The following is an 18,462-nucleotide window of genomic DNA, read 5'->3' as shown; positions in this document are numbered from 1 at the left end:
AACTTGTTTTTCAGTGTTTAATAGGAAATGAATTTCAATGAATCATGAACAATTTATTAATTTATTCAGCCTGATTAGTTTTTACCTAATTTTCTAGTTTCTGCTTAATATCTAATCCACATAATAAAAATAATAATAATAATAATCCTCAACACATTTAATCTTTAAAATCCTCGGAAGAATTTTATTGTTTCTTTTTCGTTATACATTTCCTTTTTCTTTCTATGTTTATGTTATTTTCCGGTATTTTACAATGTGTTTGTATTAATATTATGATAGATATATACAAAACAATTATGAATATTCATTTATATTTTAATTATAAACAGTTAAAAATGTATGTAGTATGTTACTTTTACATAGCACTATCACTGTACTAACAAAAATGAGCAACAGCTGTGGAAATTAATGCTAACGGGAAGGTAATATATCCAATTACTACATTTGTTAATTATTGTCATTTTAGATCAGTATAAATATATTATTATTTTATTTTTATTGTTTTGAATTTTAGCCAAGAGAATATTAGAATTAATTCAGCTTTATGGAGAAAAAGTATTTCATTACTCCGTGTATAGAGTTTTCGTAATTGACCCTACTTGCACATTTGTTAACTCTCCAAAATTGCCATATAAAAATGGGTAAATAAAAGTAAAGTAAAATATAGTTAAATAATTTATTTCTTTTTTTATGAATAAATAACAATATTATAATACTAAATAAAATACAGTATATATTCGTTTATTAAAATAATTTTATTATTTTTTGTAACAAATTGTTATAAGATAATTTTAAAATGTAATCATCACATTGACGATTCATACAATTTTAAAATGTTAAATCCTAATGAAAGGCCAAGACTTTCATTAGGAGGTGCCGTGTTCGAATCTCGGTCAAGCATGGCATTTTTAATAAGCTAAAAAATTCCATTTCCATATCCAAGCACAACCTTTAAGCTTGGCGATATGTGCTTTAATGTGGCGATATCACATCAAAAAAATCATCCTATATTGTGTTAGAGGCTCATAGTGTTTTGTAAGATTTTTGTTTTATTTTTCGTGATTGAAGCGGTAAGGTATGATTTTTTTTGAGCTCACCGTCTCTGGACCGCGTAAACAAACTTTATTTTTCCTTTGAAGGTTTAATCTTCTGTGATCTCTTGGTCATCATTTTTCTTAACCTTTCTCTGTGGTCTGTAATTCTCCTTCTGTTTTTCTTCTTTCATCTTCAGCCACATTAAATTTATAAATTTTGTACATTTTTATTGAAAATTCTCCTGTATAATATTTTTTCTTCTCTTTTTCCGATCTCTTGGAGATTGTTTTCTACTTCTTCAAAACTAAGTGTTTTTACTTTTGAGATTATCAAAGAAGTTGAAAATTTGACTTTATTATTTTTTTTTTTAAATGGTTATAAAATATTATTTAAAAATTTTTAATCGTATAGATATTTTCCTATAAATTTTCTTGTTTTATCTTAAACAACTTTTTATTATTTTCACAGTTCCGGCGTAATATTTTTCTTTTCTTTTTAAAAATATTTTCTAGTCTTCCTTGATTATTTAATGTAAAAGTTCCTGCTGCTTAAACACTTAAAGGTTGTATAACCGTGATGCAATGTCTAAATTTCCCACCACCGATACTATCATTTCAGTTTTGTATACTTCTTTTCTAATTTGGTACGCTTTTTGAATTTTCCTCTCCCAAAATTGTTTCAACTTTTTTTAATGACGAATCGTACGCATATCAACATAACCTACCCTTGCTTCGCTCGTCTAATTAATAATGTTAAATATACAAATCATATACAAAAATGATTCATTCTTTAATGATGGCTAATAGAGTTTGTTGGATTCTTATTTATGTGAAATTTTATAACATCACTGGCAAAACGATGAGAAAGATTTACTCAATTTGATAATGAGATTTATCCTGTAGTTTAATTTATCGTTTAGTAAAACAAGTATTGTATTGTGTTTGTAAAAGTAAATGTAATTACTATTTATAGCAATTGTTTTATTTAAAAATATATTACATGAATCTTTAATTAAACTTTAGTTTCTCCAAAATAATTTTACCTAATCATTAAAATATATTCATTTTTATTAAATTATGATATTGCACAATATTACGCGTATATATCGTTAAAATAGAAAAAAATTGAGGGGGAACTTCTGAAACAGTGCCGTTATTTGTTACATTATTCTTGTTACTATCTACATGGTTATGTATCCTATCGTTTCACTAACGGCATTTGTTGAGCTTACTTTTGTACGCGAGTACGAATTATTTTTGTGAACCACGACGTGAATGCTGGTATATTCTTGTATTTAACAACTTTTAAAACTTTGCTTATTAATTTTAGTTATTTTCTTGTTTATTCTTAAGTATTGATTGAATTATTATGGGGAGGGGGTCATTAAGAACCCCATATCATGTAATTATTATACGATTTACTTGTGGTTCCACTTTGGGAACCGATTGTAAATAAATTAGTTGTGTAAAAAATAGAACAATATTTAATTTTGTTTAAATTTTTTTTCTATAACGATTTATTACAAAATATTTGTGAAAAAGAATCGTAATTTATTAATTTTTTTTTTCATCATAACCGTTTTATTGTTTTTAGAGTATTTTTGTTGCATATACAGATCTTAAAATTTCAGAAAAAAATATTATTCAATGTTAGGATATATTATAACCTAATGTATTATATTATAACCATATATTGCAACTTAATGACAGGTTATATTATTTATTATATTCATTCGTACGGTCTATTGTTCTACTCATAAAAGGTTAATTCCAAAAGTTTAATTATATTTTTGTTAGCTTCATTTAATAAGCGTTGAAATGATAAATAATATAATATGGTTGATTAAAAATTCCAACTCTGCTTGTAATTTCTTATTTTGGATTTATTATTTATTTTTTAATAGGTTCTTTAAATTTGATTTTAATTAATTTTTTATTACATGTTAATGTTGTTTTTTAAATATACGTGATGAATAGCTTGTATAAAGACAGAATTTAATAAAATTTTCATCAATGAATGAAAATTTTGTTAAATTCATACATAACATATTAAGTATGAACATATTATATTATTCATTCATAACATATAACATATTATTATTAAGTTTCTATATTATATAGAAGTTTAAAAGTGTTCAAACTATATAATTATTTTTTTTCTGTGATCATTTTTAAATGGATAAATTTTAACTTGTAAATATATGCGATGTTTTTTTTTTTTTATATAACTCTAACAATGGAAATTTAATTTAATTTATCTTTGACAATGTAAAGAAAAAATATGCAAGAATTACGTAATATTTTAATAATTATTTTAAAATTATTATTATTATTGAAAAAGAATTTAAGCTACACTTTCTTTAACAACTATAGAAATATTATAAAAATAACGAAAAAACAATAATAATTTACCAAAGAGAATAATTATCACTCTGGATAATCTTTCCTATTTATTATTTTCAGCTCGAAAAAATTTTGTACTTTTGTTAACTATCTGCCCTTGTGTTACTTCTGTACTGCTTAGTATAAATTTTATATTTGTGTTACTATATTAATGATATAACATTAATAAAAAGTTCTGAAATACAATAATATTAATTTTTTGAATCTCAGGAAAACTGTTAGTCCTACACTGTGTGGACTAACGTAAAATATAATTATGATCGTTCATTGTAAAACATATTTTTTTTAATTATGGACGACAATTTAATTTGTTTTAAAAATTATTTGAATCTCTTTATAATTATTGTTATTACTTTTTAACAAACTTAGTTTACAAAAACATGATTATAAAATTAAGTTTTTATAAATATTAAGATTTAATATATTATGTTTTGTATTTATTCTAAACTTAATAGCTGTTTATTATGTACAAACACGTATGTAGATATCAACATGCAATAAATTAAATTAAAAATAAAATTATTATAATTAATCGTGAATTAAATTATCTTTAAAGTTTGATTTTAGTTTAAAATAAATCTAAAGACATATTCAACACATATTATACCTAATAATATTTATTTCATTAATTTTAAAATTAAAAAAATAAAACTGTAAAATTTATTTTGTTGATTTCTAAGCAATGCAATATAATAATATTTTTTATATTATATTTTATTTTAACCTATTTATACCTAATATAAATATCAGAAACATGTTGCCAGTTAAATAAAAAAAATTTAAATCAAGGGTAATGTTTAGTTTATCCTGCAAAAATAATAATCTACAAAATGTTTATTAATAATGAGTTTTTACTTAATTATTAACATTTCTTGGCAGTAACTTATTAAATGTTATTTTCAGTATCGAATTATAAAAATTTCCCTTGACGAATCGCACAAATTGTTATTTAACAGGGATCATAGTGATTCATGCTGTTTGTGATCTTGAATTCTTCTTTTAGATTCGTCAGTTTTGAATTGTTTATCATCAAGACCTTCAAACGTAGAAGAATCAAATCCTCCAAATTCAGTAGGATCAAATCCTTCAAACGCAGAAGCATCAAATCCTTCAAACATAGAAGCATCAAATTCAAACGAACCGTCTTGGATTATATTATTCTTCTTTGCATACTTTGGTATTGCATCTGGTGAAGTTTTCCATGGAGGTGGATTTTTTGATTCGTCTTTTTTAGGTAATTGTTGGGGCATCTGTGGTGGTTGTTGTTGTTGTTGATTATGCGGATGAACACCGGGTTGTTGTGGATGTATTCCAGGTTGTTGAATGTATTGCGGGTGCATACCGGGATGTTGACCTTGTATATATGGTTGGGGATGTTGCCCGGGCATCACCCGATGTTGTGGATTAGGCGGATGCTGAGCACCGTGCATATGAGGATGCGGCATACCATGTTGAGGAGCAAATCCCTGATACCGTTGGTTAATAAATTGCTGTTGAGGTGTTTCGGGTTGTTTTGTTGTTTCCTCTTTACTTAGACCTAAATGGCTAAATGGATTCTCTACTTTACCCATTACTAAATCAAGAAAAGGTGATTCGAATTCATCATTAAGGTTTATAAAACACATATCTAGACAGCAATGTATGTCTTGAACCGCTTGTTTAGTGGCGTTTCTAACATTTCTACAACTTCTTAATAAACATTCAAATGCTTCTTCAATTTGACCATCCATAAATTCTTCTACGTCGTAAGATAGACTCAACATGTAATTTCTTATTATTTCTGTTTCTTTTTTTCCCTGATTAACCAAATTTTGAAGGCAATTTCTATCTCCAACTGGAATAATAGGTGGTCCACAGTTTGCTGCTGAACCGATATACCTAAAAAAAGAAAGCTTAATTTTATTAAACTTCCTTTTAAACTGTTTATGTATATATTAAGGCAATTAAAAACCAATCATTAATATAAAAATTGATATTGAAGAATGAGAACTGAACTGGATTAATAATTTATAACAAGTTTTCTTATCAACTGTTAATGATTCAAATCTGGCTGTGACTACTAAAAGTATAAGCTAATAGATGGTGATTAGCAAATCCAAATTCAATTGTAAAACTTACTTAAAATGTTGTTCTTGGGGCCTTTAAAAATGAAAGGCCGTAGGACGATGGTATTATGAAAGAACACAACATCTTTTTTTTATACAACTTGCTGTGAAATGGGAAACCACCTTTCACTTTCAAACCACCCGTTCACCTTTCCACCCACAAAAATGTTCTGTTTAAAGAAAAAAAAATAAAAATAAAGTCCTGATTTAGGATCAAGTCCTGATTTTTTGCTAAATTTGAAACTTTATTAGAAAGACGCTTACCAAATATTAATGTGAATCCTCTATCCGAACTTGTGATATAAATTTTTATATACAAATAACAAAATGGCGGACAGTGGGAGAACGAAGGAGAAATTGCTATTTTTCCTAAGGATATATTTTCTGTTTAGTTTTATAAGTATAATCCGAAAAAGTATAACCAGCTTACCATTTTAGAAACATTCTGTATTTATATAACTGTACGTATATAAATAATGTACATATATATATATATATATATATATATATATACATGGAATAACAGCAAAAAATTAAGTTTGGATTTATTTGAGTAGCCGCAGGACTAGTAAAAACATTGGTTGAAATGTATATTCTAGCAAATTGTCATTAGTAGTATCTTCGCATAATAATAATAGAATCTTCTCATCATCTTAATTACCAAATGCTGCTAAAACAGAGGTTATGAAAACCTTACAGTAATGAATGAAATGACTAGGAGTAGTGATGGGGAATCTATTGAGTGTTATTTCTAACAAAATTTCGGTAAGCATTCTTATGTACACTTTTCTTGTAAATTATTATCTACTGCAACAATATGATTACCAAAAAAATGTGCAATGTTTATCTGAACATTTAGAACTCAATTTTAGATTCGGTTGCTATAGAGTCCTGTAAAATATTTTTTCTCTAACTATGGAACTACTTTACTCACTTACCTTATGTCACTCAACTGTTACAAAGTGTAATGGCATCTCAATCACGAATTAAAAAAACTTAAAAAAAAGCTGGTGGTAGGCTGGAAAAGTTAAAAGTTAGAATTTATACAATCTTTAATGAAGGAGGGTGACCTTTTTTTAAATTTTTTTGTACGACTTTTTTCAGTTTTATTTTTGAATAAGACGTGCACGCACGCACACTTAAATAATTTTTAACCAGGTAAAAAGATACCTTTTAAACTCTGGTTTACATTAAAACTTTGAGAAAGCAGTACAATATCTTAATGTTATTATTATTTAAAATTGAAAACTAAACAGGAATATATTGTTTGTTATCTTTTAAATATTAGCTTTATTAAGTTTTAAGGGTGAAGCTTACTAGCTACACTGATATTTTTTTTTTTTTGTTTTAATTTATGAGTAACAAATCATAAAGATTTCTTTAAATGTTCTGCAGTTAAAAATTATGATTTTACAACATTTAATCAGAAAGAAAGTATCCTGATTCAGAAAAATATCGTGGGTGGAGATATTTTGTTAATTTCCTTTTATCTAACTGAATGAAACACTTTCATCTAATTCCAAATATCAGGAATTTTGTTAATTTTAAAGTTTTAGGAATTTAAAATATTATCATTTGTTATATTTTATACAATGTATTAATTATTATTATTATTTCTATTACCTTCTATGTATATCAGTGACGCGAGAAGTTATGTTATGTATTTCATTAAAAAAAACAGACATTTTTTGTCCGATCATAGGACAATTAAGATTCATGTTAAAATATTCTTTAAAAACAGCATCGGTTATGTTCATTATTTTTCCTTCAGCACAATGTGGTTTATTTAAATGATCAGCCATTTGTATAGCAGGTTGTAACATGTCTTGTTGTTTAATTAACACAGAAAATGAATTTTCTATTAATTCATCGATATGATCTTTGACTTTACGTGTAAACCATGTTGTCATTTCTAATAAATCTACATAATCTTCCAGTAAACTGTATGCAACAAAATCATAAAGACTTGTATCTGGACTTCCTTCATCTTGACTGCTCTAAAAAATAAAAAGAGAAAAAATAAGCTGATTCAGTTAACAGTCGTAAGTTTTCTTAAGTTTGATATTCTACCGCTTAGCGGTTGAATTTTGATTGCTAAATTAGTCTTGTTCAACAAAAAACATAAATAAAAAATAAAATTTTTACATGGAATAAATATGTTGTATGAAAGAATGTTTTAAAAAAAATGGTAAATGGTGCAAAAAACAGAAATTTTGTTTAACAGGGTTTTATTTTTCTTCAAATTTTCAATCATAATTTTTATATTATGATATTCTATCTCAACATTCACAGAATAAAAAAAGACACAAATATTCTGTGAAATATATTAATGTGAGTTCTTTCACTATTTTAATTATTTTAAAATAAATTTTTAGATGATAAAAAAAAACTAGATTTAATAGCATAATTTTAACAGTTTTTTTTTTTTTTTTTTATATATTAATGAATTCAATCATTTCACAAGGCTTCATGGTTTTAAGTATTTTCATGAGTTTTAATTATCTTTTGTATGCGCACGTGCATGTGTTTCTCAACAAAAAATTATTCTAATATTTCAATCCTAGCATTCAAATTCCATAGATTTAGAATTAAAATTCCTGCTCTATTCTTCCTAAAACTCAATTTTTGACATTTTTAAGAGCTTCGTTGCATTTGTTTTAGCTCTATAACAAGTTTCAAACCGAAACGAAAATACGCAAATGTACTCTTTAAGTATATTAAACATAATAAAGTAATATGGAAGATCTCATTTTGTATTAATAATTCATCATTAATTAATTTCTTCATCGGATGGCTATCAAGATCGAAGATTAACTTAATCAAGCAAAATCGAGTCATGTGACATTTGCAATGAGAAGAGGAGTCTTTCCACGGGTCCATCTCGATGGCATTCTCATACGACAAGAATGCTCAAAGGTACGGTACCTTGTTTTTTATCTTGATCGTCGTTTGACGTGAAATGTCCATGTAAGAGTAAAGAGGAAACAATTAAAGAAATGTACTGGTCTCTGAGCAAGAGGTTACAGCTTTCACTCCAAGAAACAATTATTGTACATGACGATCCTGAAAACGATTTGGACCTATGGGATCCAACTTTGATATATAGCAAGCAGTGTAAACGTCGAGATTATACAGCGATTCCAAAACAAATTATTCAGGAACATCACAGAGGCGAATTTGTTCGTATGAAACATTGAAATTCACGAACATGTAGTTTTATCGTATGTTCGAGAAGAAATACAGCGATTCAATACAAAATATAAATTACGGCTAGCCAACCACGTGAAATATTTTTGACAAATTTAATCATTATAACGTAGATGGCAATAAGCCTGAAAGTATAACCTATTGTTCATTTAAAAATTAGTCAAATGAAAATATAATTCTGTCAACAGCTGTATGTAATACTAATGATATACATGGTAATACATATACCACTTTTTGTACACTAGTTCTAAATCTAAATATTCCTGTATGAAAACGGAGTAGTTTTTTTAAGGAATTAAATTAAAACGTTTTGTTAAAGATCTAATTTCCATATTGCTTAGATTCAGAATCCATAGGTCGCTGGTTAAAATCCAGCCCGGACGACCAATATTAATATATGTCGAAAAATGCTGCTAATTCTTTAAATAAATTAGGTGTTTAAGTTCTTGAGATAATAATTATTTTTATTGTGATTGTAAATATATATTTATATGTATAACATAATTAACTTTAATAAATTTATTATTTTAATAAATGTAATATCGTCCAATAAGACTTGTTGAGTCTTTGAGACGTGTAATAGACTTGTAGATGATTGGATGAGGACTTGAATAGAGCTGTATGAGGACTGCCTGAATGGAACGGAACGCAAGGATGTCGGAGGGTGCAATACCCTCCTACTAATCGCAGTATAGGAGTTACGTCCTTTGCTGCTGGGTGATTCTAATGAGCTGACGGGTTATAAATAGAAAGTGGCGTTGATTCATTTGGTGAAATTAGGAACGCGTTCCAATTCAATGGAGGGTTTTAATAGTAGAGCCCTTCGGAACGATGAGGTAATGAATTTATCTTCCGTGACGCTCTCTTCTCCCAGAATGGGCTAAAATCCTTTGTTTAAGGGGTCATCCTCTCAAGAGGAGAGGGTGCCGGAGGTGATTTTGGGACCTGTATTTACATTTTTTTACTATAAAAGAATATGTGTTTTGGTTGGGCAGTTATAAGACGTTGCGTCCCAGTGCTAGCCCATCCCAACCCCGTAGGGGAAGACACCCGCCTTGTGACGTTGCCAGTCGCCCCCCCCCCGGTCCTTGCCCAGTTGGGCTTTAACGGGAATCGTATATCGCCCTCTGACTTATAACATCTCATAGTAATAAGCCTGGCTTCGTTGGGATGCCACCGATGTAAATGCCTTGGTAGATATTTACATCGATGATTTAATAACTCAGCTTATGGCCTTCGCTGTAGGACTCGTCCGGACATCTTGAACGTCCTATATCGTTTCCCTCTGAACTTGCTAACCGAGCTCGCAGAAGCGCGAACCCCGCGCCTAGTTCTACTTATTATGAGCCAATTCCGTGAATGTCTCGTGATTCGAGGCAAAATAACACAACATACCACCACCAAATATGTTGATCGCAACAACGAAATTTAATCCTAGTTCCCTTATCAAACTCAACTTAAACTTTAATAAACCCCAGACTTAGCCCAGTGTTAGCCTAGTAATTTTCTGAATGAAGTGAGAAGCTTGGTTATATACTGCGTGCGGAGCCGCTGAATTGTCAGAAGCCTAGTAAAATGTATAGGGCCGAGTAATGCCGACAGGAGCCGAGTGCATCTGCAAGGAGCTGTGTAAACTTTGCAGAGCCGTTAATCGTCAGGAGCCGAATGTGAATCCGACCAAAGCCGAAGATCTTTAAATTTTATAGTCCTAATTTAAATGAAAATTAATGTGCCTTATTAATAGTGAATTTTAAATAATATGAATGAAACCTAATTCTATACACATATAACTGTTAACTTTCTAGATTCTAGACAGCAGTAAAGACGGCAAAAGGTTAAAACGAATCCACGTGTTGAATCTTGATGCTATTATACGTGTATTTAGGTGGAACTGCATCAACGTTTTAGTGTTACTCATCTTATCATTGTTTCACTTAATTCAGTTTTAGTTATTAGTCTTTCTTTATTAATTTTATTTTTAGTTGGGTACTTTGAATGTTCTATATAGGAATAATATATAATTTTTTGAGGAGCTTCGATGGAAGCCTTACATGAGCCTCTACACGAGATTGTATGTGATCATATTTACTTATGGTGTCTGTAATAGTGTAATTGAATGTAAATTTTTTCATGCAAAAAACTGTGCATCGACCTGGTAATATGACTCTTTTCTAAGCTTTCTTGTTCAAACCTACAAATGATCTTTTCGTCAGCACCTTCTACTTTTGTAATTACTAAATGTTTCACTGGAATTTTTTTTAGTTAATTTTATTTTCCTTTGTATATTTGTCATTTATTTAATAAATTATAATAAAAATATATTTTCTTGGTTGATTTTTTATGAAGTAACTTTTAGTTAAACCAAAATATGGAAACCGTTTAGATTGAAATTATAGTTTTTTTAATAAATTGATGTTAAGTTTTTATCAAAGACGGACCCGTAGAGTTTTATTTCCAAAAAAAAAAAAAATATCAGAAGTAATTGAACAGAACTTATAAAAGAAAGCATAGTAAGGTAAAACATACACGTAGCTTAAATTATAGAAAATACATATTATCAATTTTATGTAAATTATTTACATAATTAAATCAGTTTCTCTTGAGTTCTACACTAGCAGATATTTTATATTATTCTTCATAATAATTGTATTTCAAAAATATTTATTTGTTCAAAGATAGGTAAATTAATCTTATAAATATTCAGTCTTCTTATTTTTTTTATATTTCGATATTAAAAATTCTGTACCAAAAAATATTTATTAGTTTTATTTTAACAAAGTAAAAATGTTAAATTTTTCGTTCTATTTTAAAATTTTGTTTTACAATGTACCATTTATTGTTTCATTTTTATTAAATTTATCTTAAGAATCGACTAGAAATTGGTTTCATTGAAAACTGGGGAAGTAATTTTCTTGTTTGACCTAAAAATTGGAATGAAATTGGTTACATACATGATAAGATTTCCAATATGAAATATAAGTATTTGTATTTTTCTATTCCAAAATAATAATCTTGTGAGTGTCTGTATTGAAAATTTTTACATTTAGTAAAATTTTGTCATTCAGACTGTTAATTTATTTTTATTTCTCTGTATGAACGTACGTGTTTTAAACGTATTAAATAATTTTGGATAATAGAAGCCGTGACGATAAGTAATAAACTAATGAAAAATTTTAAAAATATTACTTTTGTGAAAGTATTGGTTAAATTAATTATTCTTCTAAATATGCTTTAGTAAGTTTTTACGTCCAGGCACGTAGCAGTGTCTCATAACCATAGTATTATAAAAAATAAGTAATTGAAAAACAGTTAGGTTTATGTAAAAGCTCTTTTACATTATGCGTTAAAAAAATTAAAGGGTTTTTCGTTTGCAAAAGTTTGCATGTCTCCAATCGCATAGTAATTATTGTAGATAGATTACGATAATTGCATATATTTAATTTATTATGTATATTTGGTTTTACTTTCATACACACAATAAAGGAAGTATTGTGATTGCGAAAAATTTCGGTTTTCAGGTTTCAATGGAAATATCCATGAATTCATCTTGACTAGTTTCGGCGTGAATTCTCTACGTACGTATGTGCGAATGTAACTCGCATAAATCAAAAACAATTAGCTGCAGGATGCTGAAATTTTGGATTTAAGACTGTTGTAACATCTAATTGTGCATCTCCCCCCTTTTGATTGGAATCGACTGAACCAAAAGTATCCAAGAGTCCAAAATCCAAGAAATTTGGATTTTGGACTTTTTCTTAGTCCAAAGCTTAGCAGTAATAAGCCGTAATTATGAACTTTTCAATGATATATCATAAGTGGTACTTATTTTCATTGGTTCCAGAGTTAGAGCTAAATAAAATTTTAATTGATGAAAAATTTGGATCTTACAAGGGTTCGAATCAACTTCATCTCCTTTTTTTGAAACTTTTATTTTAATTTAATTATACTGATTTCGTTTTGTAAAAAAGTTTTACGGAAAATAATAATTCCAATAATAGCAATAAAAATAAAAAATATCAGAAGTTGTTAATGAAATAAAATATTATGTATATTAAAAAATGTGTGCATATAATTTAATGGGCGTACAAGGAAGTCTGTGGTATCTACATCAGATTTTTTCTAAGAACTATTGTAATAAGACAGACTTTTTGTAAGAATTATTGTACTAAGACAAATGTACGTTAATAAAAATTTCAATCGACAGTTATCTCAAAAATTGTAATCTTATATACGTAGTGCTTAAAGTAAAATTGTAATTTCTTGAACGCGAATTATATTTTGAAAATCCTATAAACCATATTTTTAAAGTCAGTTTTATGTAAATTTTTTTATTTATTATATGGTTATTAAGTTACCTATACGCATTTTTTGCTGCACTACATTTAAAATTATTTCATTTGAAAGTGAGATACGATCTTCCTATTCTTTAATAAAGAGGACAGTTACACAATTGGTGAAATATTAGTTACTATATCTACACAATTATAAATTCAACACTCTTACATGAAATATTAGGATAAAGTAAAAGTTCTTTTATTACTTGTTTTACTAGATGAGTATTATTCGTATCTTCGTTGTTGTTGATTAACAAAAGTTTCAAATTTCTGGTGTATCGTATAAACAAAAGTTAGTAATAATTAAACTATTTTGTTTAGTGAACTCCTGTATACTGGTTACAAATGTTAATTTCGTTTTTCGTTCCACCTTACAGCGTAAAATATTCAGTTTTTATTATTGAATTATTTGGTGAATTATCAAAAATGGAAAAGAAACAACCATAAAGGAAAAAGGAAGATAACATGAAGAAATATATCTCAAAAACGACAAGAAGAAGAGGAAGAAACTGTTTAGAACAAGGGAAGAATAAAAAAAAGAATATGATAAATATAAATAGGAAGAAAATGTTAAAACCAAAGGAAGAATAAAATTATTAAGAGAAGAAAATAAATATAAAGAGGAATAAAACGTTAAGACTAAGGAAAGAATAAAAAGATTAAGAGAGGATGATGAATATAAAGAGAGAGAAAATTTGAAAACGAGAGAACGTGTACACAAATTAAGATCAGAAGAATTATATCAGATCAAAGACCGATTAAGTGATTGGCATAAAAAAGCAAACATAATGATAGTCAACTCCGATTCAGGGAGAATATTGTCCGACAATATCAGAGAAGCAATGAACTAAAAAGATAAGAATTTTTTGCATTTTATTAAAGATCAGGCATGTATGCCTCAGTGTATATGTTGTTCTTTTGAGAGTCTATTTTTCAGTCACTCTGTAGTTAACTTTAATGTAAATAAGATTAAACCGAAATTCCAGAATAATTAAATAAAATTAAACAAAAATGGAACAAGAAAATCCAAAAATAATGATTCTAAATTATAATTTTCAATTAACATTAAATAATCAGATGTTTCACCAAATTTATTCCACATACACATATGTAATAGGCCTATTAAATTACATATACGCATTTTTAAAAGTACAGCAAATTTTAGTTCACTAATAACTTCTTTTTTTTTTTATTGTTATTATTGAATAATAATTTATTTATTTTTTTTTTTTTTTACAATTGCGGGTTAATAATTATTAATAAATCAATATATTTCATTTAAAAAAAAAATGTTAAAAAACTAAAAAAGGAGATGTCTGATTCAAACCGATGTGCCTTTCTCTTGTAAGATCCTAATATTTCATCAATTACAATTTTATTTGGCTGTAACTCTGCAACCAGTAAAAATAAGTACCACATGATATATCGTAGAAAAGCTCTCAATGAAAGCTTATTACAGTAGTTAAAAAAAAAAAAATCCAAATTGTTTTGATTTTGGGGTTTTTTTTAACACTTTTAGCCCAGTCGATTCGAATCATAAGGAGGGAGGTGCACAAGTAGATGTTACAACAGCCCTAAATCCAAAGTTTCAACATCTAGGCTAATCGTTTTTTAGCTATCCAAGATACATTCGTACCTACATACAGACGTCACGCCAAAACTAGTCAAAATGTTCAGGGATAGTCAAAATGGATATATCCATTGAAAACTGAAATTTTTCGCGATCACAATACTTTCTTTACTTCGTCCAAGGAAGTAAAAAAATTAGCCGAAAAGTTTCTCTTCGTAAAAAATTACATCTGTTTGTTTAGAATTATGGTTGTATTATTGTATTTTTCAAAATAATTTAAAAAGATTATTTTTTTTGTAATCCAATGTTATTACTTGGGGATTACGTTTTCGAAAATAAATTTTCTCGATTGCTTGACTGTGGGAACTCAAAAAATAAAAAAAACCGTTCCTGAAAACGTATATAATTAAACAATAAATTCACTAAAATAACTGATATCCCGAAGTAATTATTTTATCTTGAAGGTGCAAGTACAACTTAAAACGATTGAAAATGAAAACTGAATTGCATAACTTTCCAAGCTACGCTGGATTGTTATGCAATTCACACCCGGATTTTTTCTTTAAAATGTTGGTAACAATTAATTTATGAAAACAGCTGAATTAGTGAGTTTGATTAACGGCTAGTTCACTAAAGACCTAATTGTCAAGACTAATCCTTTATTAGCAGCCTAGTTGCTCCTTTAGTAACGGCTTTTGTCAAGACCTCTACAACATGTTTAATAGATTCTTAAGTTAATGAAAACAATTTTATATTTCTTTTACCTGTAATATGAAGAAAGTATTCAAAGCTAATACAGCCCATATATATAAGCGAATCAGTCCCATCTCAAAACATGTTATACTTGTATTACTAGTACTAGCTATACTAAGATGTGATATATGTCAGTAAATCTAAACCAATTAATAATCAATTCTACTGCAATATTTGTTCAGTTGTTAGTAAGAAATTATAGCTTTTGATTTAATATACATGTGTGCTACGCTTCTTCATAAATCCCTATATACTTACAACCAAATACATTTCTTTTAACAACGTGGAACCATTACATAAATATATATGCTACATTTTAGCAAATAAAGTTTATTTTTTATGGTTTTATCCAACACGTGAAGCTATTGATATAGGTCAAATAACGACAGAAATTTTGTATTTTTTTTAACTTTTATGGTAGTGTCCATCTAAGAATATTAAAACTTGCAACAAGTTGTGTATGCATTCGCAGTTGAATTAAATTACTTTTAGTTCCTTGTCTTCGGAATTATCTAACCTAATATTACTGAAAGATTTGGTACGGTAACTTTAATAATATAATGATAATCTATTTTCTTATTAGGAAATAATAACAAATGAAAATTGAAAATAATTATTTTCAAAACCTATTTTGAAAGAAATTTAATTAAAAGCCCCCAATCTCAATGATCTGATGTTTATAAAACGTTTGTAATTTTATTGTTGAATATTTTATGTTTGAAGTGTTATAAGAATGGAATATGTTTGCGATGATTATAGAAGGAGGTAAATAAAAATTATATGACATTTTATTTTGCTCAAATTTTTTTTAGATGCGTTTTGTGAATACGTATTTATTTGTAAAAAAAACTATTATCCCAAATATTGAAAACTGCTTACTTGTTTAATAACAATTATAAATGGTTAAATCGAAAATTTTTATTTGTTAATAAATTGTAATATCCGCTGTATAATAAAAAAGTTGCGTAATTTGGGGTTGTAACTTCATGTATCAGAATCTATGACTTGGGCCAGCAAGTTTGTAGAAGGACCGTGAAACTGTAGAAAATTGTAATCATAATAAATTTTCAAGGACAAGTGTGAAAGATGATAACATTTGATCGAAACTTCCCTAATTGTAAACGATATCCACTTTTTGATGAAATTGCTTCAAAACTGGAAATTTATGAAAGTTCCGATTCCATTATCTTACTGTATCCTGGATTGATTCCGCAAAGTTTATGTTAGGGAGTTCCAAGACATTTCACCCAAAATCAGATACTAGGAAATTTGATAAAGGATCCTAATTAGATTTTGACGTGAAGAAATAAACTTTTTCATGAGATGAGTCATCGGTCCATTATTACACTTCCGAGAAGAGATCGACGAAAATGGAGTGACGTAAACCCTGTAAGTGTAAAAATGTATTTCAACTTGAAGAGTACTCAGAACCTCTTTTGGGATTAGAAAAGCATACTGCTATTCGATTTTCATCATAAACGTAACACTGTGAATGCTGCATACTACTGTCAGCTCTTTGATAAAGTGAAAGCCCTTACAGGAACAAAGGTACCGTCAGAAAATCAGAGATGTGATTCCTCTTCACGACTACCCCAGGCCTCATACAGTCATTAGCACTCAAAATAAACATCATAAAAAATTTACTGAAAAACTTTAGAATACTCCCAAGGGTAGAGTCCATATTTATCCCCCTGTTGTTTGTTTTTGTTTTTGGAATTAATGGAGACTCTGGAAGGACATCGATTCCAGAGCAACATCGAAGTGGGAAGTTTCCGCGAGATTTGTTTATGACCCACGAATTTATAAGCTCCCCACATGTTGAAGAAACGTGTAGACGTTAGAGAGATTACGTAGAAAAGCAATAAAATATGTTTCTTATATTATTCTGTACTAATAAATAATATTTATAATTTAAACAAATGATAATTATTAAATGAGTACTACGCAAAATATTTTCTTAAAAACATAAATGCAAACATTAAACATAAATTATTAAAAGTTTATTTAGAAAGTCTCAAAAATTCATAATAGTGGTATTAGCTTGACCTAAAAATATCCGAAAAAATTCGGATTTTTAATATTTTATTTCGTAGATACTTAATGATTTTACTGAAATAAATACACAACCCACATAAACATGCGTTTCGGAATTTTTCCTTTTTTGGATCCAAAGGTAAAAAAATAATCATTTAAAATATGATAGGTTAAGATAAATTTACGAAATCTGTACTTTTTGTTTATGTAACGGAGTACTGATTTTATGAAATTAAAAAAAAAATTAAATGAAGGTTACGTAATATTAGGTGATACTGAAACTTGAAGTGATTTAAACATTATGGAAATTTGTACTCGTATATTACTGAGAAAATATTTAATACATTCGAAAATATCGATAATCTTAACAGAAAATCATAAAAAAAAAACACGTCGAACAACCTATACCATCCACAAGTATTTCAAATCAAATATATTTTTTTGCTAAATAAACTGACAGCAGATGTTTACAATAAGAAATTCTAAAGCTATAAAGCTAAACCAGAACACTACAAAACAATAATTTGCCAAAGTCTTATATGCAAGCGAGTGTTTAGGAAAATTTAATGTAAGAAATCTTTTAAAAGAAAAATTTTAAGGAAAATGTTTGAACCCAAAAGAATAGAAGAAGATTATAGGCTAAAATCTAATAAAGATATTTACCAAGAAATAAAAAATTTAGAAACGGAAATCTGGAAAAGAAGAATGAGGGTTTCTGGCCATATTTTTAAAATGAATGACAATAGACTTGCAAAACGATAATTTAATTTTTCCAAAAATAGAAAAAATAAAAATAGGGTGGCACCGAGAAGTAAACAAAGACCTTGAAAAGGAAAATAAAAAATTGAAAAAACTAATAGAGTTGAGTTTCGAAAACAATTGAGTATTTCAAAGTAGATGAAAAGGAAAAAAAAGAACAGCTGCAGAAAATTTACAGAAGAGCAAAAACAAGCACATTCGGTAAGAATGAAAAAGTTTTGGAAACAACGGAAAGAAGAGAAAATGAAGGAAGCAATTATGCA

General features: G+C 27.8%; 1 protein-coding gene across 1 annotated transcript; it reads right to left on the bottom strand.

Moving 5' to 3' along the window:
* Nucleotides 1-2,186: 2,186 nt before the first annotated feature.
* Nucleotides 2,187-15,576, bottom strand: LOC142328188 (uncharacterized). The gene is made up of 3 exons (XM_075371756.1): nt 15,418-15,576; nt 7,166-7,539; nt 2,187-5,315 (listed from the first exon to the last, which is right to left on the bottom strand). Exons 1-3 carry the CDS (start codon nt 15,478-15,480, stop codon nt 4,397-4,399), a joined length of 1,356 nt encoding a protein of 451 aa, XP_075227871.1. The 5' UTR covers nt 15,481-15,576; the 3' UTR covers nt 2,187-4,396.
* Nucleotides 15,577-18,462: the final 2,886 nt, after the last annotated feature.

This window comes from Lycorma delicatula, chromosome 7, assembly GCF_047948215.1.
Source record: "Lycorma delicatula isolate Av1 chromosome 7, ASM4794821v1, whole genome shotgun sequence".
In the NCBI taxonomy this organism is placed as follows: domain Eukaryota; kingdom Metazoa; phylum Arthropoda; class Insecta; order Hemiptera; family Fulgoridae; genus Lycorma; species Lycorma delicatula.
Note: the sequence above shows the minus strand (reverse complement) of the source record. Positions and strands in the feature narration are given on the sequence as shown.

Coding starts and splice junctions, on each gene's coding strand:
- LOC142328188 (XM_075371756.1), bottom strand. CDS start 15,480: ATGGGACTGATTCGCTTATATATATGGGCTGTATTAGCTTTGAATACT. Junction 7,540..15,417: donor ATACTTTCTTCATATTACAG/GTAAAAGAAATA, acceptor TTTATTTTTTAG/AGCAGTCAAGATGAAGGAAG. Junction 5,316..7,165: donor GTCACTGATATACATAGAAG/GTAATAGAAATA, acceptor TTCTTTTTTTAG/GTATATCGGTTCAGCAGCAA.